Source organism: Cynara cardunculus, assembly GCF_001531365.2.
Source record: "Cynara cardunculus var. scolymus isolate 2C chromosome LG 4, CcrdV1, whole genome shotgun sequence".
Classification (NCBI taxonomy): domain Eukaryota; kingdom Viridiplantae; phylum Streptophyta; class Magnoliopsida; order Asterales; family Asteraceae; genus Cynara; species Cynara cardunculus.
The window spans coordinates 13407908-13433592 of record NC_037531.1 but is presented as its reverse complement, the minus strand read 5'-3'; the positions used below and the strand labels follow the sequence as shown (position 1 = coordinate 13433592).

Here is a 25685-nt window from a genome sequence, read left to right as displayed (position 1 = left end):
AGAAATTTTAAATAGTTAATTTGATATCAATATCGATATATTTTTATTAAATTTTTATGATATTTTTAAATTTATATTTTATTCAAAAATAAAAATATCATTATTTTCTCAAAATCAAATAAGACCATATTATAACATCGACTGAGATAAAGAATAAAATAAAATATTAAAATCAAGATGTATCTCACTGCATTGTGCGAGTATCCTTCTAATTACTTTAAATTGTATTTAATTTTTCAAAAAGGGAAAATTGCACCAAAATAGAACCAATTTTCACCTGATTCCTATTTTGGGAAACCAACTTTCAAAATCGTCATTTATGGGTCTCTATCAAACTTTTTGTTTATTTAAGGGTCTGGTTGATCTGTTGAACAGGTAATAGGTAATTTAAAGGTCTCTATCAAATTTTTGGTTTGATTTGCCAAATTTGATTTAAACTTTAATATTGATATGGATTGGTTAGATGTAAAAATATTGAATGTGATATTTAATATTTATTTTTTATTGCATCAATTAAATTTTTCTATTAAATTGATTTTTTTATTGCATTAGTAAAAAAACAATTTTTATTGTGGTAGTTTTGATTTCTTTTAAATCTTCAATTTGATATCTGAATTAAAAAAAAAACGAGATTTGAAATGAAAAATAGATTTTATTGCATTAAATTTTGAAAAAAAAAACGAATTTTAGTTATTTTTTATAATTATTTTACAAGTTGATTTCCTAAAATAGGAATCAAACGCAAATTAATTTCTTAAAATAATAATTTTAAAAATTAGTTCCTTAAAATAAAAATCAGATGAAAGTTGATTCTATTTTAATATAATTTTCACTTTCATAAATGGATAGGACCAAATTTATAGTTTACTTTTCTGTTACGGAGCGAAATGTTAATATGTTAGGAAACACGAGTTTTATATACTTGTGAATATGATTCACTAGTTTTTCGAAAAGCCGGTTACCAAGTCAACCGAAGTGCGGCGATTGACCCTTTCCTTCCACCGCGGATTTCTACCCTTTTCTAACCAATTCTCTATAAATCACCGCATTTAGTTTTGCACCCTCCACCACCCCTCACCATGACTTCACTCATCCTCCACTTCTTCATCGCCGCCGTCTCATGTTCAGTACTTGCCACCGCCACCATCAACGCCGGCGGCACTTGGTCCCTCCTCCGATCAACCATTGGTATCACCGCCATGCACATGCAACTTCTCCCCAATGATCGCGTACTCATCTACGATCGTACGGACTTCGGAGAATCCAACATCTCTCTCGCCGACGGCAAATGCCGGAGGGATCCGAACGACAACGTCTTGAAGAAAGACTGCACTGCTCATTCCGTTGAATACGACGTCGCTTCCAATACTATTCGTCCACTTATGGTTCTCACCGACGTCTGGTGTTCTTCCGGTGCTTTAATGCCTGACGCCACCGTCGTCCAGACCGGCGGATTCAATGACGGTGATCATGTCGTTAGAGTTTTTAACTCCTGTGATACTTGTGATTGGGAAGAACTCAAATCGGGGTTGATTAAACGGAGATGGTATGCTACTAATCATATTCTCCCCGGTGGCCGGCAGATTATCATCGGTGGTCGCCGGCAATTTAACTACGAGTTCTTCCCGAAAATTTCGTCGTCGGAAAAAGCTTACAGTTTGCCGTTTTTAGTTCAGACGAATGATCCAAAACTCGAAAACAATTTATACCCATTTGTGTTCTTGAATCCTGACGGAAAATTGTTTATTTTTGCAAACAATCGAGCAATTTTATTTGATTATTCAAGGAACAAAGTGGTGAAAACTTTTCCGATGATTCCCGGCGGTGAGCCGAGAAATTATCCGAGCACAGGCTCCGGCGTACTACTTCCATTGCGGATTGTACAAGGGACTGTATCAGTGGTTGAGGTCTTGGTTTGTGGTGGTGCACCCAAAGGAGCATTTGTGAATGCCCAAAATGGAAAGTTTAATGATGCTTTGAATACTTGCGGCAGGATCCGAATATCCGACCCGAATCCACAATGGGTCATGGAGACAATGCCTTTGGCTCGTGTAATGGGTGACATGTTGCTGCTACCAAACGGTGACGTCTTGATCATTAATGGCGGATCCTCGGGTACCGCCGGATGGGAATACGGGCGAAACCCGGTTCTTAACCCGGTTTTATACAAACCCGATTGCCAACCTGATGTTCGGTTTGAAATTCAAGATCCGAGCACCATTCCGCGAATGTACCATTCCACCGCGATTTTGATTCGCGACGGAAGGGTGCTCGTTGGCGGAAGCAACCCTCATATTTACTATAATTTCACAAACGTACTTTATCCAACGGAACTGAGCCTCGAGGCGTTTTCACCACCGTATTTGGATCCACAATTATCCGATTTACGACCCACGATCATCTTCCCCGATCCCCAAACCCGATTCGGATACAGAGACCTTACAACGATCCGGTTCACGGTTTCGGGCACACTCTTTCCACATTTGGTCTCGGTGACTATGGTGGCACCGTCTTTTAACACACACTCGTTTTCCATGAATCAACGGCTGTTGATCCTCGATAGTGGAAACGGCATCAGGGCGGTCGGGAATTCGATGTACGAGGCGGTTGTGACCGCGCCGCCTTCCGGCAACATTGCTCCGGCGGGATATTACCTTCTATTTGTGGTTCACCGGCAAATTCCAAGTGAAGGGATATGGGTTCAAATTGGTTGACCGGTGGAAAGTCAAACATGCTGGAATTGTACCCGTGAACTTTGATTTCAAATATCTTATGGACACCCGTGAATCCGTGATGAATCCATTGCACATGGATATCGAGAAGACGTACACCGTTTGATTACGAATTGGGGGGGAGGGGCTAATAAGGTAAAAACAAAAAGTAGTTGGAAAGGATGGAATTATTTATATTTTTAATTCGATTTTTTTAAGGTTTTTGAGATGCATTTCGTGTTTTATAGTTGAATTATGGAGGTGGGTTCGAGTTAAAATCGGTAGGTGAATTTACGAAGGAATATGGTCGAACGGATGGTTGATGGTTGAGGATGATTGTTTGCTAATGTTTTATTTGATATTTTTATTCGTTTTTTGGTATGAAATTGAAATGTTATCATTTATTTATGGTAGAACTTTTAATTCGATCTCGTGTTTTCTTTTAAAGCCATTTTGTACATGCAACGAAAATCTAAACGAAGATGGATAGGTATTTATAAGTTTTTACGGTTTTTAATTGCTTTTTTTGGTTTAGAAGCACGTAAATAGTTCAAGAGATTTGAGGTTCTGTATCGTGATCTAAATTCAAAACAACCTCTGAACTTTACCTACGATGTCGTGTCTTTTGACACACTTTCTAATGTCGGATGTTGAGTTTCAACTAGTATTCTAAAAGTCTTGCTACGGTAGTCGTCGTTCCAGGCTCATGTCTGATACCACATTAAGCCAGCGTGCCGTTTTTGTAATGCGATATTTGATTTGCTTTTTATTTTTAAATGGGTTGATACATTTGACTCATTGAGTAATAGTATAAATATGTGTGTCTATATATAATTACATATATGATATACATAATTGCAACCATAAGTCACGGCTTGAAAAATGATGTGCGCTCCGTGTGACTCCTAAATCTTAAGGTTTGATCCAACCGCTATGCTATGCCACGCCTCATGCCATTTACAACCTTGATTTCAACAAATAACCGTGAACTTTTGTATCATCAAATAAATAATATAGAAGTCACAAACTTTAATAAACCAGTTAGTTATATGAATAAACCAGTTTATCAATCATTGAATATAAATTCAGACATAACATAAAATTGTATTTATACCAACAACATCCTCTATAAACAAAAATTGTAAATCATTAACCACAAGGGTGTTGTCTGATTGGTTTGAGCTTAACTCCAAAGATCAAAAGTATCAAGAGGTCCTAGGTTCAAATCCAATGAGGAATAAAAATCCTCTTGTAGCCATGGAGATTCAAATGCGATGACTCTGGATTATCTGCAAAGCAGGTGGTCGCCCTAAGATTAGTCAGCTCGCATAACAGGTTGGATATCCAGGTTAATAAAAAAAATTGTAAATCATTCTCCTCCATTGAGTGTAATGAGTCATCAAAGGCAACCTTTTCTTCTTGGCCATACTTTTCCTTTTAACATCAATACTTTTCTTTTTACATTATTTGCACAATTGCTGGGAAAAGGGATTACAATATCTATCTATGGAATCGCCTTACTTGTAAAAGGGTCGGTGAGTTGGTTTGTTAGACATGGGATGTTTGATTCAGCTATTTTTGAAGTCAGTTGGTATGGCATGGTATCATGAAGAGATGGTTCAGAAAAGGTAGTCTACGTTGATTTGCTTTTATGTTCGAGTCAAATTACAAACTGATTTCTGTTGGTCACATGTTATTCGAGGAGTAAATTGATACCCCATTCAATGATTCAACTGCTAATTCTAAGAATTGTCATTGGCATTGTCAGTAGAATCGCACTGTTACTTGCATGTCGCAACATTGAGGATTGTGCAAAAGGCACCGATTCTCTTTTTCATAACTCTTTTATTTCCATCACCTTCTTAGATTCGATCTGTGGTAACAAAAGCAAAAATGAACAGTGTATCTAAAACTTTAAACTTTGTTTCTCCATATATAAGTTTTAGAGTTTTTATTTATGTTAGGCACACCGACACATAACTTTAGTCTTGTGGGGATGATCATATGATCAAAACAATGGTTCTCTTTTATTATTAGCTATTACTGCTAGATTCTCACTCTAACAGACGTTCCATCATCCATATAGGTAAAGTTTACTCGTTCTTCGGGAGCCCTTTTTTGATACTTTATTGTGATTTATCTGAAATAAAGACGGAGATAAAAATTACAGTATCCCTTATCATAGTATTCTTTTGGAGTTTTAAATCCTTCATCTTGGCCGGTGACATAGTTGAAGTTGTAAGGTGTTATTTCATATGACTTTTTTTTATCTAAGGCTATAATTTAAATAATATTGATCAACACATAGTTATTTCATATGTATTCAGTTCACAATGTGAAACTTTTTAGTTGTATTTTTTGTTTCATAAACACATAAAAAGTTTCGTATTATGAAACAAATATATGTGAAAGAAACACATCGTCAAAAAAACATATGTTAATCAATACGCATAAATCTAGGCTGTAGAAAAAAAAAAGATCATGTGAAATAGCACATGATACATCAGTTCTCAAAGTTATCATTTTAAAGGTTTTCAAATAATTATAAATATTATAAACACCCATCTCTCATGAATATATACTATCACATTGCTAGCGAAAATTAAAATTAGCGATTTTTTTAGGTATATAATTCTAAATGAGATTTTAATTAAATTCATGATCTTTTTATTAGTATAAAGTCATTTTCCTTATATAGGCTAAGAAATCTTGAATTTAATTAAAAACCCATTTAATTGCTTATTTGAAACAACTTATTTTTTTCTACAAAAACACTTATCAACTTATTATAAGTCAGAAGAGTTTAACTTTTTCAAAAACTTCTTATTATTGGTTTGACACCGGTATAAGTTGTTTATCCAAACACTCAAAAGTGCTTATTACCGGTGTTACACCAGAATAAGTCAATAAATTATTTTTATAAGCAATCCCAAACACCCCTGATCTTTACTTGTTTTCGATTGCATTTGCGATATTGTGGTAGTATTGTTGTTTCCTAATCAAAGAATATTGTCGTTATTATATATAAGAATTAATTGCGATTTTAAAATAGAATATGACAACCAAAAATTCCCAAATATCAATAATTTAAATTACAATTGCCAAATAAAATTATCCACAATTAATAAATAAGTATACATTTTTAAAAATTAAAAAAATAAAATACGTAAAATGAATTGTAAAGTTCAAAAGGAAAATATTATTGTATACGAACCCAAACGCCTTCACTCGGAATATCTTGATGGACCACAAATAAAATATAATTCCCCGCCGGAGCAATGTTACCGGAGGACGGTGCCGTCACACTGACTTTGTAGTGAGATTTTCCGATAATGGTGGTCGTGTTGCCGCCTTCGAGGATCAGCAACCTTTGATTCATGGAAAACGAGTGTGTGTTAAACGGTGGTGCCACCATTGTGATCGAGACCAAATTTGGGTCCACTGGGCACGAGACTTTGAACCATATGTTCATTCGTTGTCCATGATGGACCTTGGTTCTGGTCTTGGGCGAGACTAGTTGTGGGCGTAATCCCGACGAGGTTGGATCCAGATAAGCAGGCGAAAATGCCTCCAAACTCAGTTCGGTAGGATAAAGTACGTCCGAAAATTCATATTTATCATGCGGATTACTTCCGCCAACAAGAACCCGACCATCTCGTAGCAAAACCGCCGTCGAATGGTACATTCGAGGAATGGTGTTCGGGTTTTGTATCTCGAACCGAGACCCAATTGGGCAATCCGGACCGTAAATAAGTGGACTCAAAACCGGGTCTCGTCCGAGTTCCCACCCGGCCACCCCAGCGGCCCCACCATTGATGATCAAAACGTTGCCGTTTGGTAGCAATAACATATCACCCATGACACGTGCTAAAGGCATGGTCTCCATGACCCATTGGGGATACGGGTCGGATATTTTAATCCGGCCACAACTATCCAAAGCTCCATCAAACTTTCCCCTATTCGCATTATTGTATGCTGCTTTTGGTGCACCCCCACAAATTAACACTTCAACCGTTGCTACTTTCCCTTGTACAATACGCATTGGAAGTAGTACCGCAGACCCGGTGCTCGGGTAATTCCGCGGGTCGCCACCGGGTATCGTTGGATAGGTTTTGACAACTTGGTTTCGGACATAATCGAATAAAATAGCACGATTGTTTGCATAAATGAAAAAATTCCCATCCGTGTTTAAAAATACAAACGGGTATAAATTGTTTTCAATATCTGGTTCGGTAGTCTGAACCAGAAACGGTAAACTGGGTGCGTTCTCAGTTGCCGACATTTTAGGGTAGAACTCGTAGTTAAATGATTGACGGCCGCCAACGATGATTTGACGGCCATCAGGTAATATGTGATTGGTGGCATACCATCTTTGTTGACTTAACCCAGATGGTATTTCCTCCCAATCACAATGGTCGCATGATTTATAAACTCGAACGACGTGATCGCCTTCGTTCCATCCGCCTGTCTGGACCAGGCTCCCGTCGGGCATCAACGTCCCGGACGAACACCATACGTCGGTGAGGACCATGAGAGGACGGACGGAGTTAGAGGCGACGTTGTACTCGACGGAGTGGGCGGAGCAGTCGGTGGAGTTGGGGCGGCATTTGCCGTCAGGAAGGGAGATGTTTGAGGCGCCGAAGTCGGTGCGGTCGTAAATGACGACACGGTCGGTGGGGAGGAGTTGCATGTGCATGGCGGAGATGCCGATGCTTGGGAGGAGGAGGGACCATGATCCACCGGCGGCGGCAAGGAACGGTGGCGCGTGGAGGAGGAGGAGTATATGGATATAAAGGAGAGGAGAAGGGAAAGTCATCACTTTGTGGTTTTGGAGGGTGGTGGCGGAGGAAATGGAGTCAGGTGGTGGGTTTAAATAGGATTTGCGGCGGTGTAAAGTGTCCGGCACCGGTAACATCCACCACAGCTTTTTTTTTTAATTATAGTGATTCGAACATTGCACGTTAGTTCATGCACAATGAAAAACTACGTCGTTTTTGAAAAAACTCTAAAGTTGTATTTTGGATATTATCCGATCTGATTCCAAAATGCAACTTACGTTTTTTAAGTGAAAAATAAATTATAAATAAAATGACAGCCAAAAAGACCATATATATATATATATATATATATATATATATGAGAGCGTTCAAATAAAAACCACTCAATTTGTAAAACCGTGAAAACCTCATTCAACCAATCATAATTTTTCATTTTTTTCATTTTTTTGTAATTATGAGAGGTTGATTAACCATTTTTATTGTGCAGTGTGTTAATCATGGATATTATCATTTTCATTATTTTAATTTTAGAGAAATAATGAAACAGTTTCATTAAATATTATATGAAACAAATTCATCAAAAAAAATATTATATGAAACAATTTTACAAGATTAAACAATTTCAAGAAAAAATTTCATAAGCTAATGATCTAATGACCTAAAGTTGTAAGGTGACAATTTTTTGATTATTAAGAAATCTCGTGGCGTTTTTATGAATATTTAGATTGTTAGATTGTAATCTAATCTAAGGATTGAGAATTAGTTACAGGTCTCACGAAAAACCGTTAGTCTCACATGATCACACGTCTATATATATATATATATATATATATATATCAAATATATATATATCACACATATATATATATATATCACACACATATATATATATACATACATATATATGTATATATATAGATACATATATATGTATATATATTCTTGTGGGAATTAAAATTAAAAGAGCAAAGATCACGTGCAGTAGCATCCACTGAAGAAAACTGTAGGCTTCAGTTCATATCGTTCAAAGAATTGTGTTCTTTCGGTGATTCTGGCAGCTCTAAAGGAAGAATATTTCGCACCACTTGTTTATGTTTTTTCAAGAAACCAACTCTCCAGATTTGGTAACGATGCAATTTAAGTTATTTTGAGTAGAGTCTTTAATGACATTGTCAGTGTTTTAGGTCTGTCTGTACGTACTTCATCGCTGGATTCAAGATTTTTGCCATCGTGGTGCACCTTTAAGGTAGATCTAATACTCACAAAGTCGTCTTATATAGTCAAATACCATCGTTTCGAGAGATTTTTTCAAGTTTTTTGGTTGATTTCGAGGGACTTTTTTTGTTCGATTTCAAGAAACTATTTTTCGGTTTTTTGGTTGATGTTTCTTGTATTTTTCTAATATCATGGAGCACCTCTCAAAGTTTACCGGGTTCATGTTTCATACAATAAAAAAGTTTCTACTTGCGGAAATCTATTGAGGGGGTGCAAGGGAACCCGCTCGAGCCTTCATAGGTTTGCCCTTAGAGTACCTAGACTAATTAATTACACAGGACTAGAGCTGTAAACGAACCGAACGTTCAGCGGACCGTTCGTGAACCGTTCGGCGGGAAGTTCGTTTATGTTCGTTTATTTAATAAATGAACGAACATTAACAAATCTTTTTGTTCGGTTAGTTAAACGAACGAACATGAACAAGAGTCTCGTTCGTTCATTTATGTTCGTGAACGTTCGTTCATTTACCGTTCGTTTACGTTCGTTCATTTATGTTCGTGAACGTTCGTTCATTTACCGTTCGTTTACATTCATTCGTTTATGTTCGTATATATATTAAATTTAAATATATAATCTTTTATTTATTTACTTTGAATTCAAATAATATTTATTTATGTTCGTTTAGCTCGTTCGTTTATGTTCGTTCGTTTACGTTCGTTTAGCATGTTAACGAACGAACATAAACGAACACGAACACATCTTATTTCTAAACGAACGAACACGAACACGAACACGAACACAAAGATTTTCGTTCGTTTACCCTTCGTGTTCGTTCGTTTGTTCGGTTAAGTTAAACGAACGAACATGTACAAGCCTTCGTTCGTGTTCGTTCGATTCGTTTACAGCCCTACACAGGACCTTGAAGATAACAGTCACAAAAATTCTTACTATAACTAAGAAGACTTGAACTGACGACTTATAAGGAGGAGCCCATATGCCTAACATTTATTTAGCAATTGAGTTGGCCTTCAAGGTAGGGGTGCTCATGGGTTGGTTTGATCGGGTTGAAGTCATTTGAACAACTCAACCTAATGTTTGCGGTTTGAAAAATCTTAACCCAACCCAAACCGTACGGATTGGTCGGGTTGATAGTTTGGTACATTAAAATATTCTTCTAACCTTGAATATGTTATTATCTACTCATAATTTCTTTTTCATCATCAACCATTTGATACAACTTATCCATACTTCTTAAGTATATCACCTTCAATTAGTTTTCTCAATTTACATATATATGAATGAGTTACATAGAGATGTGAATAGATTGAAAATATGTGTATATGAAAAGCGTACGTGATAACACAATTGTCTAATGTATATATTAATAGAAATTCAACAATCATATTAAATCCAAGAAATAAAATGATATCGAGTTTATTGGGTTAGGTTCAAATAGCAGTAACCTAATACCTACAGTTTTAAAATTTTACAACTCGATTAGACATCGGGTTGAATTATTTCGCGTTAGATTGATCGGGTTTTTAAGCACCCCTACTTCAAGCTGCACGATAAGTAGGTTGGAGGCAAGTAAAAAAAAAGTTTAGATTTATTTTAAAAAACCCATAACCCTTATATTTACCACAATCTTCTCCTATTGCTCCCCCAACGTTCTAGTAGTAATCATTTACCGGTAAAAATTAACACTATTATTTACTTATCGGATAAGATTTTTAATCCATCAAAACGACATTGTATGCAACAATTCACTCGCTAAGTGCTTACCATGGTAAAAATCATCGCCCTCACTTACCGGGTAAGACTCATGGTCCTTGTCTAACTCTTACCGGGTAAAATTCTTAGTCCTTACCTTATTCATCCGGTGAGGTAATGTGACTTGGTAAGCGCTTACCCGGGTAAGTGTTTGGTAAACGGTCCCTTAATTGTTTTCTCAATGATTTCAATATTTAAGTCAGATTATTCAGTGCTTTTACTATAGCTCTCCAAATAATCTGAAACCGTTTAACACGAACGATCCTCATTTGATTAAGATCGGTTATTCTACATCGAATTGTCTTGATACCTGTAGATGTGCCCAGAGTCGCATAGCTTCCTGCATCTGCCATTGCCTTAAAGGTTCACTAGTACAAGTTTATATGAAAAAACGTATTCCACCACTTGAGAGAACAACACATGTGCATTGCCCACAAGTTTAAATAGGAAACGTATTCAACCACTTGAAAGAAGCATCACATGTGCATCGTCCAAACTTTTGTGGGCTAATTTCACCCGTTTCAAAAGCTATGGTTTGAAATTAACACGTTGCTCCATGTATATGTTAACCTCCCAACGAGAGGTACGTCAAATGGACCGGCCTATCAGGCCAGATCGGACCAAAAGAGCGATTGCCGGTTACCCTAGAAACAATCTTGATTTGAACGTATTACAACACGTTTAACCGTAGAATAGATGTTAATTTTATAGAATTGTAAATGGTGACGGTACGATGAAAACGAGACGTATAAGATCTTTACGCTGTACCAAGTACCTACCCAGTTTCCATTTGTAATGCAGGTTTCTCATATCAGAATGGACCCAATATTAATTTGGTGAAAATATGGACGGGATCATAATCGGAATCAATTTTATCTTTTAAGTGCGTTTATAAGACGGCAAAAACATGTATTCTCATGTTTGGTGTGGAACAAAAATCAAAGAGATGAAACAAGATTGGTAAATTACTAAACTACCTGTGTCAAATTAAAACAGTAAGACCTTATATACAATTTTTTCACCAGCCTACCTTACTCTCGCCCTTCCAACCCTTCTAGTCTGCATACCAGACGCACGCTTAGGAAACTTCAACGCCCATTGGACCCATACCAGTTTATCCTATAACCAAACCAAACCAAATCAAACAAATCCAATATATCTCACCTGAAGGTAGCATATGGAGGGTAAAATGTACATAGGCTGTTTCCGAGAAAACTCTTAGCTTGAGGAAAAAGGTAAGTAGAACAGATAGAAAGAGCCATTTATCATATGAACGTATAAATCAACTGAAGGAGCCGAGTCAAGTAGAAGACCGAGGAGGATAAAGCTCCCAAAGTGCCACCGTGGTGTCTTCTGAAGCCGAAGCCATTTGTTTGCAGTCTGCAGCAAACGAAATGGCATTGCACTGCAGAAATGGACCATAATCAGATGGTGATAACATAAAGTGAACAGGATAGCTGCTCTCATTCCAATGGTTAAATGGAATTCCATTCCATTCCATCTAAAATGCTACGGAATGATAAAATCCACCAAGTGTGGAATTCAATTCCATTCATTAGGCAAACCAAACAGATGAATAGAATGTGGTCAAAGGAATTGATTATTCCAATTCCTCCGGATTTCACCAAATTCAGTGGACCAAACGAGGCCCAAAGAAAAAATGGCATACCGTGGCATGGTGATACTTCAATATCGCCAAAGGTTTTCCATTCTTGTAACTGTAAATCCTGATCCTGCCATGGCACGAAATTGAGGATTAAATCACTGATCGTTAGGCTTACATTTTCCTGAGGTGAATGGATTCCTGCATCTCAATGTCATTCATAATCTGAGAAATATTTGGTATATTATAGGAGCGTACGTGGGTTAGTTTGATTACGTTTTGATTGGAACCCAAACCGAACTGTCCTAATGGGTTCCAACCAAACCAAACGAGCCCGGTATATCCCATCAGGAGGTGGGTTCTGAGGGGCTGGGATGCACCCAGACCTGACCTCAAGCCTCAAAGAGTAGAGCGGTTTGTTTCCATGAAGACCCAGGCTTGTGAGAAGTGTGCAAAATAAATGGAAAGTTTTTTTTGGATAAAGATATAAAAAAGAAAAAGTTTCTCCCAAGAAATAGAGGAAATAGCAAATGGTGATGGTCCAGAAAAGAACTAAAACAAGAAAACATGAAATAAAGATAAATCAGTTTAAACACAAGATCCTAGAAGTAGCATTACAAGTATAAGCAATGGGTTGTTTTTCTGATAGAAGCATCGAAATTACTCATCTTAAACAAAATCAGGTTATTTTAGCAAATATATGATTCAAATACAAGAATGATCCATTTGAACTCGATTTAATAGGGGGTGGTTTGATATCATTCAACACTTCAAACCATAAATCATACCCATCACTTTGAAAAGTTCTTTAACAGGGACTGAACCTTGCGCTCTCAAAAAGAAGTCAAACTGTCCAGTTTGATTCGGTTTGGCAGTTTCAACTCATAGACCCCTAGTATATTATACTAACCTGTGATCCCAGCCAGCAGTGCCAAAAATCTTGCTATCCGAGCGAATTGAAGTTCCGGCTATGCCGGGTCGCTCCAAACTAATTTCCTTCTTCACCACACAAGAACCCTAACAGATGACAAACAATAATGAAGTTTACAAGATTATGATCAGAAAAATTGGCATGTGGTAAAAACATTTCAACTATCTTAATAGAAAAGATGAAAATAGATCAATCATGTACACAGTAGCTTTGGGTGTGTTTGCCACTGGACTGGGCAGGCGAGAGTGAGGCAGGTGAAAGAATTGTGGGATGTTTTAGAGTTTTAATTTGATATGGTTAGTTTAGTAATTTACCATTTATGTCCCATCTCCCTGATTTTTCTTCCAACTACTTTGGCGGGACAGGAAAAAAATACAATTTTGTCCCACTCAGGTCGTAGATGAGAGTGATATAGGTGAGTGAAAAAATTGTAAAAGGTTTTAGGATTTTAATTTTATATGGGTACTTTAGTAATTTACCAATCTTGTCTATTCTCCCTGATTTTTGTTCCACCTATTTTGGTGGGACAAAAAAATGCACTTTTGTGTTGCCCGGTCTCGATCCTGTCCCAGATACGAAAACAAGTTTTTGTTATGTCCCATACAGCATAATCGCACCCTTAGATTAGTGCTTGCGAGAAGGGAAAGATTAGAGTTTGATAATAACCGGCCAATACTGATACGGATCCATCTAAACTGATCCAATCCTTACCCAAGCCCAAAGTGTTGAATGTTTATTCCAGACGGCCCAAAATAGTGAAAAATAGGGCTGATCTCAGATTGAAAGTGTCTAATAAATGGCGGGAATGCGGGTAGCATGAGGTCATTGTGATTTTTCTTGTTAATTGAGTTAGGCTCTTAGTTGTGGCTTTGAGAGAGGGAAGTTTCCCTGGAGTTGTGATTGTTCTTTCTATGGTAAGTTCCAATTTCGTTAATAATCAATTGTTGATTTCCCTTGCCTTTTAATCCTTTCATTCTTTCCAAATTGTTTGATAATAACAGGCCAATACTTAGAGCTATGAATCCCTTTGTCCCATACAAGTTGAAATGTTTGGGTACATAGTTCAGTAAGAGAGTTATTAGCATTTCAAACCATTATACTTGCAACTCCATGTTTAAACAACCAACACAATTTCATTATCCAAAAACAACATTTCAGTTGGTAGAAAATAAATACACAACACTTCTGTTACTTCTTGCAACGTTTTTTGTGCTATTTTTCAGCCAAAGTTTGCCATTCTATTTCAGATCAAGTGTTACTTTGCATTTTTGCAAGTATGTAACCGAAGTATCAGGTACTATGGTCCAAAAATGCTAATCATTCTTAAAAATAAGTATTTTTACTACGACCTCATGCCTAAACTATTGTTCAATGATGACAATACCATTCACATTTTGCAAGACTAATGGGAAAATAAGTGATTCGCTTTGAAACTTTGCAAAAAGTTGAAATATTGGAACTAAATGGGCATCCTAAATCCTAATATTGACATTGTTGAAACTTAAGGGAAAGAGGGAGTATAAGGCGATGCTTTCATCAAATTAATATAACGATATATAGCAGTTGATCTCAACATAAATATGGGCTTCCATACCAATGAATGATCCAAAGTAAACATGACAACTTTGTCATCTGCAGCCCCTGAAATTCCCCCACTGAACCTCCCATCCACGCACAAGCTTAGAACTGGTGAATGAAGCAATCCTTACATGAGCAGGGTAACAGAAATAGCAAGGCCACAAGCTCCAAAAATATAAACATTTGTTTCCTAAAAAATGATCATGTGGGATTCACACTAATAATGCCGTTCTTAGCCACCACGTACCTGGCTCTGAATGGAACCTTACAGAAGTCAAAGGAACCCCAGGATTCCTTAAATCCCACCAAGCCATTGTTCCATCCTCATAACTGCATGCATAACAGTCTTCTTCATGAGTATCATCATATTTCGTTTCAGGAGATCCATTTTCTATATACTGACGACGTAAAAAAACACAAGTGGCTCTTAGAATGCGACAAGGGTCCATGATTTATTACCAAAGGGCCTTCGGCTTAGCGGTATCTGGGCTTTTGGTCTCTCAAGAGGTTAGGGGGTTCAAACCTCACTACAGGTGAGGAGGGTGTGTGAGTTTTTTTATTGGATTTGCTGTACATAAATATTATATACTTCAAAAAAAGGTTCATGATTTACTATAATAATGGTGCCATATTTATAGAGAGTGTGAGACACTTGTCATCAATCAGGAATAGCTAGTGTGCAAAACGGCCCGGTTTTCAATTATCTGATACTCCCTCCGTCCCAAAATAAGTATCCACAATCAAAAAACACACTTTATGAAATGTGTAATCATTACCAATTTTAATTAACTAAATTACAATTTTATCCTTGATGATACGGGTAAACCTTTTCTCTGTCTCCGTCTCATCAACTCTTAACTATTTGTGCCTCATAATTGAGGGTAGAGTTGGAAAGTTAGTAAGTTATAACCATCTATTTTTGAAAATGGGCACTTATTTTGGAACAAACTTAAATAGAAATGTAGACATTTATTTTGGGACGGAGGAAGTAGTAAAATTCTGAATGAATTCAAATTGCTTGTGCATTTAAAGAAAAAAAGACAAATAACTAGGACAAACTGAAATAAGGACAAACCCTGCTAGCACATGTAGAAATCCTTGTGATTCGGAAGGTAAAAACAATTGAACTGCCATGCACAAACCTGTTAAACAACAGTAGCAGGAATCATGAGGCATTATAAGATATATCACAAACATCAATAGTTACAGAGTAATGCTAAATCCTCCTCACTTATCCGCATAATAACAAGATGATGCACATGACAAAATCCAAGGAATGGAATGAAGAGAGAAAGATAAATGCTTAAATTTTGCTCAAGAGTCCCCATCTTGTTATTAGGAGGCTAAGTAGTTGGATTTAACAGTTTTTATGATTAAATCATAATGAAATAATAGTTTCTGAAACTTGGTCTCAAATAAAAGGCAAATGTTTGACAAGCACAGAGCTTGATGATAGTGTGTGACGATTATTCAATATCCAAGAATCTTGTAAACCAGAAATCAATTTATCAATATTACGATTGCTGAAGAGCAAGGAGGTAACTTCATATTCTAACTTCTCAATGTTGCATTTACATTTAGACAGAGGGTACTATTAGTTAATGATAAGTATACCTGTGACCACTGACTAAGGCAGTTTTAGTCCGCTAGGCAGATAATTAAGTTTATAGAAACATCATGGCCAAAAATAACAGTATTAAGCCCAAAATTCCAGGTAGATGGCCAGTGCTCTAAAGTAAAGAAAGATAGGTTACTTCATATGATCTCCTCATATAGATAGACTAAGAAAAAGCAAAATGGCATGTAAATCCATGGAGATGGATGCAATGGAAACTCTTTGCTATAGGGTTATTTAGAAGCATATCATTAACTTTCATGTTTAGTTCTATTCTTTTTCTTGATTTTCATATTCTAGACTGCTAGCAAATATTTATGTCAATGGTCAAGCAGATAACTTTATATGCACCAATTGAACTAAGAGCACTTCTCTTATCATAAAGATACAACAAAGTTAAGGGATTACCTTGTTCTTGGTAGTTATCTACTTAATCGTCAGTATGATCATTAGCCTTTCTTTTTAAGATTATGAGCACTCGGGTGAGATTAAATATGAGAAATCGTCTTATTTCTATTAATAAAATGAAGCATAGTTTAGGTACCTTTTCCTTTAGTAAAATTATTTGTAGAGGCACCAGAAGAATGTGGTAACCGTGCAAACCTTTCTGCAGCATTGAGATTCCATACTTCAACCTTTTTCCATTGATATTTCTCGTAAAAATCACGGAGCAAAGGAACATACAATAAAAAAGTAATTTAACAACAAATGGAGTGCATACCTCAGAGCAGTCCATCCCTGCCATGGCCACATATGGATGCCCTTCCTCACGGTCATCACCTGAGAGCAGAAAATTATCTTAGATGTTGTTTAATACAACCTCGACATGCCACAATCAAAAAGTACACTTCGGTACAATACATAGACGGACCTAGTTAAGTGCCATGGGTGGCACGTGCCACCGTATCGTTTCTTCGCCGAAGGGTAAAAAATTTAGGTTTCGTGAATGGTGCAACCGTATTAATTTGTTGTGTGCCACCGTATGTATTTTGAAACTACAATGAGAACAAGTTTTATTTGGTAGAGTTGGTTTGCAAGGCTTTTATTCCACCCCACACCCAAGTCCTAATCATGTTAGCGTCATTTTCTTAGTCAAACGGTGCCACCGTTTGAAAAAAAATTCCGTATATTTGTTTCCTATAGTTGAACGGTATCACCGTTTGAAAAAAAAAATTCCTATATTTTTTTTCTTATGGTCAAATGGTGCCACCGTTTAGAAAAAATTCTGGGTCCGTCCCTGGTACAATAGCAAGTGGATTTGAAGAACAAGAGAGGTCATGTCACTCATGCAAAACATATTACCATTGTCAAGATGACAACATTGATGTACCTATTGACAGCAAATTAACTACTCATCCGTCCCAAAATAAGTGTCCACATTCCTATGTTAATAAGTGCCTATTTTACAATTCTACCCTTGATTATGATATGCAGAAATCCATTACTCTCTCTATTATTAAAGGTAAAATTGTTGTTTGGTTGATTAAAAAGCGTAATAAGTATAATTTCTGAAACTGTTTTCATTTTTCATTGTGGAATTTATTCTGAGACGAAGGGAGCACATAAGATGAAATGCAGATGTGTAGGCTGGAGAAGCAGGACTATGGTAGCATACAAGGTGTAGGCTTCAGCAGATACCATAGGCAGGATGAGAGGAGTTTGGGGAGGAGAAGGTGTAACGCCCCACGTCCTTATATATTGGGTGTCGTTACTTTACATGATAAATCTATTAAATCTTGAATCTGAACATGAAATTTAGCTTTATTTATAACATATCTTGAAATTACATCAAAGAAAAAATTACTTAGCGGAAATGTAACCATAGCTTGTATTACAACAAAACTTGCTTTTCAACTAAAACCATATTACTTTATGCAAATCCTCACTTCTTTCCTGAGATACATACATGAGATATATAAGCTATAAGCTTAGTGAGTATTTATGGTTTCATGAATGATAAATTTTCATGATATTTTGTGAATGATAGGTCATTAAAGCTCTTGATCATGCATAAAAATATTCTTTATTATCATGCATAAACATTCATAAAGTACTATCCTTTATCATGCATAAAACATTCTTTTTTTTTAACATTCATAAAGTACTATTCTTTATCATGCATAAAACATTTTTTTTTTAGATCTCACTTGTCACATGCATGTATACCATACTTGTCTTGAGGTTTGCTAACCCCCGGGTCCATAAAAGGCTGCCCTATAAGGTCTGTTTGCAAGACGTTCCTTCTTGTAATATCCCGTACGTTGGATATTATGGTTATACATAACATGTAAAAAATTTCATGCCTTGTGTAACACATATGATAACATGTAAATGATTTTCATGTGTTGTGTGTATACTTGTATTAAAACATGTCATCATGCATATCTTGAATATGTATGTGTATCAATATTTTCATGTAAAACAAACATGCTAACATAACTTGTAATGCATAAAATACTTTTATATATAGCATGCATGTATCTCATAAATCACATAAGTACTCATCTTGATTTGCCTACTTTTTCCTTTGATTCCTTTATTCAAGCTTAATTATGTGTATATATAGAGAGATTTCTTATTTTTGGTATGCATAAATAGTGACCTTTAAATCCCTATTTATAGATAAATTCATTGCATTAACTACTTGTTCTTTTTGCTTTCAAGATTGTACTCTTATGAGAGAGAGTTTGACACCTCATCAATAAAGATAGAGAATCTTCACAACTCATCTCTAAGGATAAGAAATTCTATACAACTCATGCTTCTAGTACTCCTTGTCATGCTTTCTAGACTTGTCTTGTAATCAATAGTCTTGCTAACTCATATTTTTCTAGCCTAAACAACTCATCACTAGCTTGCTTAGTCATGCTTACTACACTTGACAATTCATCACTAGCTTGCTTAGTCATGCTTACTAGACTTGACAACACACTTCTAGCTTTAACAACTCATCCCTAGCTTGTTTAGTCTTATAATTAAGATGTTTTACTAAATGTAACAGCTGCTGGAGTACTTGAATTATTCATAATTATTTGCATTTAAGGCTGAAATATTGAGATTTATCAATAAAGAAATTAGGGTGTTACAGAAGGGTAAGACGGGGAGGGTTTTTTTTTACAATTAGCTTTGTAATTTACTGCTTTAGTCTCACGTTCTTCTTTACTTTCCGAATGATTCAAACTTTTTTTTGCCAAACTTCCAAAAGCATCGCAATCACTTTTCCACAAGCCAAGGGTCTTCACAGAATCAACTTCTCAACTCTTTGGGGTAAATGAAAGATCTTCATACACCCTACCCCCCAGAACCTACTTCCAAGTGGGATATACTGGGTTCGTTTGGTTTGGTTTAAAATGAGATGCACATGTGCCATTGTCTATTTCGAGTAAAAACATGAAGATGATAATTGACTTTTAAGTACAATCACATATGGTGGACCGTGGATAACAAATTGCTTTAAGCTAACACCATAAAGGTATGAGAAAAGAGGGGAAAATATAAAGTCCAGAAAGTACAGTTTCACTAGGTAATAACAACATGCCTCTTATCGCAACCTAGATGGGATAGGCTAAAATGAAATGATGGTATCCCATACATGTTTTCTTTTGATGGCTTAAAATGCAGCACATAAGCCAATCAATTTCACCATCATTGACATTTACACAATTTACCAATCAGCTTCAATGGATTTGTGATCACATAACATTAAAAACTCATGATCACTTCATCCACCACACTCTTCATCATGTCACTATCTTCGCCCATCTCTTCATCCTTATGTAATACTGATTCCAAAAGGCAGGAGGAGACATGCTTAAAAGGTTTAGTTGGTTGTTTGAAAACTGAATGGGAAGCAACAAAGGTTTAGTGAATCTAATCGTAATGCAGCACGGAAAAGACAATGGCCGACAAGCTATTTCAAATTCCTCATTTCATAACTTCAACCAAAAATAGAAACTCTTAAACAAGGACAAATTTTACTTTTAGGGGAAAAACTAAATTAAACACAAAACATGCATGAATGAAGGGTAAAACATCTACAACTGGTCAAAAAGAAGAGAAAATGACCTCCAAATGTGTTGGAAGTTTCTGCCACACTCCCTTGATCCTCTTCCTCTTGGATGTCATGAGAAATTTCTTGACCAGAAGGATCTATGACCTCTGTCCCATGCTGAAGTCTCCGCTTTTCAGCTTTTCTTGTGCCAGCAGAAGGCCTCTTCACTAAAGAAAGCTTGCAAAAGTGATAGGTATTTGCATCAATTGAGATGGAAGGTGTCCTGGTCGCAATCAAAAAGCATCATCTTTTACACAGGTTTTATATTATTCAATTCCTCAAAGATTCTATTAAATTGGTGGGAGTCTCTTTGGATTATGCCATTTCCAAGTTCAACAACTCATCATCCAATAGAATGTGAGAATGGAGAGATCAATGCGAAAGTTATGGAAGTTCATTGGCCCGCATGCTCCACGGGGCCATTGGTTATTTAGAAACATACTGCTGTTTGAAGATGAATTTGTTTATTGGTCAAAATTCATCGTAGCTATCAAGATGAAAACATTCAAAGGGGTTCAAGGAAGGCTTTGTCAACCGCATAAAGTTCACCTATGGAACGACCAGCCTTGGATCTCAACTTCCCGTGCATAAAATGATTGTACTTTTGTTGGTGGATTGAGAATTTGAAATCATCAAGCAAGTGAAGGCATTGGTTACTGAGTGATCTTTTATTCAATTGTATGATTCACTCCTTTTAACAGTTGTTGAAGATCATTGTACTTGTACATTGGTTATTTTACCAAGAAAAAGAAATATAGAAATGACCGAAAGGACATAATTCACACTAATTAGGCTAGGGCCTGTTACTTTATCAGATGATGGCTTCCAGATAAGTGATAACAATATTAGTCTTAACCCTTAATTAATCCAGTGGTGGACTTCTGTAAGCTTCCAACATAAACGAGGCCAGAATCGATCATATAAAGTATAAATTGAACATATAATGTAAAATAGTGCTACAGTATATATCATGCCCTATGTAACCCATATATTTGAGCACATATTTTTATATCTCACTCACTATACCTACACCAGTCTCTCTTTTTGTGGTGACTGACGGATACTACATTTCTTTTGTCCCGTGAATATTGCATCATTCACTTATTGGCACACTTGATCCATTTGATAAAGTTTTGGGCATTTTTTGGCGAATCATTCAAAATGCTACTAAACATAAACCAGGAAATTTACGAAGATGTATGGTGTTCAAAATTCCAGTTAATAGAGTCCTTCAGTAGTTTACGTGTTATCCTTTCATAACTTAGATATAGGTATTGCAAGAATTGCAATACTTGTATACCATTTTGCCAAAACTGAGCAACTTATTAACCAAATTATCAAACTAAAGAAGTGATTATCATCTCTGTGAAAATATTAACCATCAATGGAGGAGTACTCCTTTTATGTAACATCTTGCATGCAAAATATTTCTAGAAAAAGGTGTTATGAATCTCAAAAGTATACATTATGTGTTATTTCCTAGAAACGCCATCTAAAATATTGGTTAGATAACACTTGGACTTCCATTCATCAAGCTACAAGAATATAAATACATAATGACAGGAAAATCATTTGTATAGTTCTCAACTACTTCAATCATAATCATAGAAAATAAGTAACTAGATACCTTGACAATTCCCCGTGCTCAATATCCCAACACCTAATAGTTCCATCCTTGCCCTGGCTATATTGAAAGATGCAATCCAATGATTATTACCAAAAAAGCCCAAGCAGATACACACTTGTTGATATTAAAGAATAAGGTAATAAGAACCTGATAACTTTGTTGTTCCCAATTGAGGGGCTGGTTGAAACGCTTATGATCCCATGTGCTGCACTATGCGCCCTGCATCAAAGTTAACGAAAATACTTTCACATCGAACAGCCTGAACTTGGAAAATGCTAATTTACATCACCCTCATGACAAGATAATAAAAAACCACCCAAAGTGTTTTCCCATCCATATGGAACTTATGTTAAAACAACATAACCCTATTCCTAGGAGAATTCTTGTCTTGATTAAACAAAGCAAAGCTTGCATCCAGTACCATGCAGATGAGATGGTCCGATGTTGCACACTGTCCCAAATTCGTAATTCACCATCTGATGAACTGCAGTAATACCCCATGAAAACACATAATACTTGGCACAGACACATACCTCAAAATACAATGAATATACCGTGTTTAACACAAAGCAAAATACTCACCCTGAGAATACCAAGTTTTGAGAAGAATGGAAACAAACATCCATGACAGAAGCGCGGTGGCCTCTCAATACTGCCACTGGATCAGGTGGCGGTCTCTTGCTCATCTTGATCACAATCCTGTCATTCAGACAATAAATCAAACATCTCAGAAGATCAATTCTGATGATGCTTACAATCCCACCCATCCAACAACAACCAAATAAAATGACTTTTTGATGTGAAAGCAACTTCCTTTAGTCGCAAATGTGATATGGATTTGTTGAAATCTGATACCAACATTACTCAATAGTATTTTGTTATGAAGTTCATTTCCATTCCAATCTTTTCTCATAAATATTTTATAATACATGTCAATTTTGAAGTTTAAAGGTAATGTATTTGACATCCAAAGGGAAGATCTCACTTTTTATGAGTGCAAAACTGCTTTAGTTCACTCTTCATCTAATCATCACCATAGAATTACTATTTTTCAATAAAAGAGGTTGCCTTAGACGATTATAGTATGCTACAAACAGTCCGATTCTGAAAGCGTATTATGAGCTGCATCACTAATAGATCAGATTTTGAGTAAGGTTTCACAAGTACAGTAGGAATTTACACACACAAAAAGAAGAATAGTGGTCGACTTATAACTATTCTCAAATTGAAGTTTGGAACTTGGACAATATATTTTTGCTAATGGTTTAAAGTTTCTCAAGAAAACAAAACGAGTATTAAGTTCTTGCTTGCCTTCATACCAGGAAAGTCACCAGAGGAGTAGGTAAGCAGTAGCTGCCGATGGTGGCAGCTGTCTGATTGTTTTGTCCAAGGGGTTGTGGGCTTTTGATCAGTAAATAAGGGAGGGGGAGTTTGGTCCTGATTTTTTCAAGACTGTTTTATTATTACGACTTCAAATTGTTTAGCGAGTTTTTTTGGGTCGTTTGCTTCGTTTAAGAGAATGGGAATGCTGGGGAATAGGAATGAAAATGGGTGACTGTTGCATTGATGTTGTTTTGTTAATAGGGAGTCATTGTTATTTTCATAGATGTTGCTTGGCTTTTGAGCAAGAAAATCAAGAAAGAAAAAAGAAAGCAAACAAAAAAGGGGTTACTTGATAAAAGAAAGAACATTAAGGCTACATGTTAATCCATCAAGTTGTTGCTATGGTGAATGAAAAGAAAGAGAACTAACAGTCCAGGCAAGTATAATTGTATAACTAAAGCAGTAATTTGATACAACCTCGTAGCATGATGGTAAAACATGTTTATGTGAAAACTTACACAAATTTACTCGCATTACTTCCAAAAGCTCTAACAGGACTTTCATCAAACACCTAAGTCGCAGCATGATAATAATTCATGTTTCCGTTAAAAGATATACGAAGTTACTTGCAATACTACCAATAGTTCTAGAGGAATATTTCATCAAGCATCCAACTTGTAGCATATGAGAAACACATGCTTCTGAGTTATGTGAAATGACATACTAAGTTACTTGCATTATGGTGATCCTGTAGCAAGAGAATTAAAGTACTTAATTGGAGTTCTTGTTTATTCTTGAAGAAACTATTCATAACATTTTGGTGATACAATGCAAATTTGATCGCCTACCCCCAAAAATCTTCTGGGGCGTATAGCAGGCCAGGAAGAAAAAAAAAAGCATCAGAAGAACTGCCGTTTACTAGTTTACCACAAAAAGGGAGATCATCAAAAAACCCTAGTTGCAAAAAGAAATCGACAAACCTGATAAACGAGAAATCTGATGAGAACTTGAGCAGCCGGCGTCCTTCACCGTCGTCGGCTGTGGGAGAAAAGGAAAACGATGAAAGAAAGGATTATGCGTGTCACTGGAAAAAAAACAACAATAAGGGGTGTTTTGGGATCGCTATAATAACTTATTAATTTGTTTCGGTGTAAAATCGGTAATAAACATTTTTTAGTGTTTGACATTTTTTAGTGTTTGGATAAATAACTTATATCGGTATTAAACCAATAATAAGACATTTTTGAGTGTTTGAATAAACAACTTATATTGATGTCAAACTGGTAATAAAGAGTTTTTAAATAAGTTAAACTTTTCTAATTTATAATAAGTTGATAAGTACTTTTTGTAGAAAAACATAAGTTGTTTCAAATAAGCAATCTCAACCACCCGCTTATATTCATCTTTGCAGCAGTAAACTATGTTTTTTGTCCCTATGGTTTGGTTGACATTGCTATTTTCGTCCCTCAGCTTTCGAAATTACAGTTTTCATCCATACCGTTTGCAATTCGTTTCCATTTTCGTTCATAGGAATAAATGGTTGTTTACCAAACACTTGTCGGTATATGGATGGCAAAGTCCCTCGAAGTTGGTTCCCAGTTGACTGGGGATGGGTATGAGAATGAGGAATCCCCAATTTGTTAACCAGGATGGGGATACCCCTCAATCCCGACCCCAACCCCGACCGAGTATTTATTAATAGTTTTTAGAGTAAATTACATTTTTCGTCTCTATGATTTGTTAAAAATTGTCATCCTCATTTTTGTGGTTTAGATATTGTGGTTTTCGTCCCTATAGTTTGTAAATCATTACAAACTATAGGGATAAAAACCACATGGACGAAAATCATAATCTATACTATCTTATAAAGCAAATTTAGCAAAAATCTTAAAAGTCTTGAAATACTAAATGACCAATATACCCTTTATACACTTTTTCACCTCATCCTCTCCTCACATCCACTCACCCCTCACATATCACCCTCTCACAACCAATTTTTTAAAAATTATAATTTTAAATTTACACTTTATATTCTTATAATTAATTAATTAATTTACTTTACGTCCGTTACTTTTAAATGTTTCATTTTAAACTTTTATTGAATTAATATACATAATTGTATATCAATTAAAACATGTTTAAAAAATACATTTTTATTTTAACAAGTTACACTATTATAATCGTCTCTTTAATACCTTCGAAATGAGTCCAATATTGAATAGTTTTTTACTTAATTATATAATTATATATTATATATACTGTGAAAAAATATTTTTAATATTTACGATTTATACTTTTATAGTTATTTATATATATATATATATATATACTATATATTTTGGGTTTAGGCTGTCCAAATTGTACTATATAATATGTTATGAATTAATATGTTCTTGGGTTTTTTTGAAATATATATATATATATATATATTAATTCAACCTTAATCTGAGTTTCTAGACAAGAAAGAGGGTAAACAGTTGAAA

General features: G+C 35.8%; 3 protein-coding genes across 7 annotated transcripts; 1 reads left to right on the top strand and 2 right to left on the bottom strand.

Annotated features, from left to right (window-relative positions):
- The first annotated feature begins 1184 nt into the window (after window positions 1–1184).
- Window positions 1185–2714, top strand: LOC112511816 (aldehyde oxidase GLOX1-like). The gene has a single exon (XM_025117602.1). The coding sequence runs from the start codon at window positions 1200–1202 to the stop codon at window positions 2712–2714; it is 1515 nt and encodes a 504-aa protein (XP_024973370.1). The 5' UTR covers window positions 1185–1199.
- A 3196-nt stretch (window positions 2715–5910) lies between these two features.
- On the bottom strand, window positions 5911–7533 carry LOC112511176 (aldehyde oxidase GLOX1-like). Its single transcript, XM_025116667.1, has one exon. The coding sequence runs from the start codon at window positions 7525–7527 to the stop codon at window positions 5911–5913; it is 1617 nt and encodes a 538-aa protein (XP_024972435.1). The 5' UTR covers window positions 7528–7533.
- Window positions 7534–11259: 3726 nt separating this feature from the next.
- Window positions 11260–24258, bottom strand: LOC112511175 (protein DECREASED SIZE EXCLUSION LIMIT 1). 5 transcript variants are annotated; one of them, XR_003069071.1, is made up of 15 exons: window positions 24183–24234; window positions 22462–22578; window positions 22301–22363; window positions 22027–22098; window positions 21880–21936; window positions 20267–20475; window positions 16923–16981; window positions 16746–16836; window positions 15662–15728; window positions 14834–14916; window positions 14603–14694; window positions 12988–13094; window positions 12144–12207; window positions 11639–11879; window positions 11260–11533 (listed from the first exon to the last, which is right to left on the bottom strand). XR_003069071.1 is itself a non-coding variant. In XM_025116665.1 (15 exons), the coding sequence occupies exons 3-15, from the start codon at window positions 22563–22565 to the stop codon at window positions 11775–11777; spliced, it is 1173 nt and encodes a 390-aa protein (XP_024972433.1). In that variant the 5' UTR covers window positions 22566–22578; window positions 23721–23773; window positions 24183–24258; the 3' UTR covers window positions 11610–11774. The 5 variants fall into 5 exon arrangements, 3 of the variants coding, with proteins under 3 accessions (XP_024972433.1, XP_024972432.1, XP_024972434.1); XR_003069070.1 differs by having other exon boundaries at window positions 11260–11593; window positions 11670–11879; XM_025116665.1 differs by lacking the exon at window positions 11260–11533 and adding an exon at window positions 23721–23773 and having other exon boundaries at window positions 11610–11879; window positions 24183–24258.
- Between the last annotated feature and the right edge of the window lie 1427 nt (window positions 24259–25685).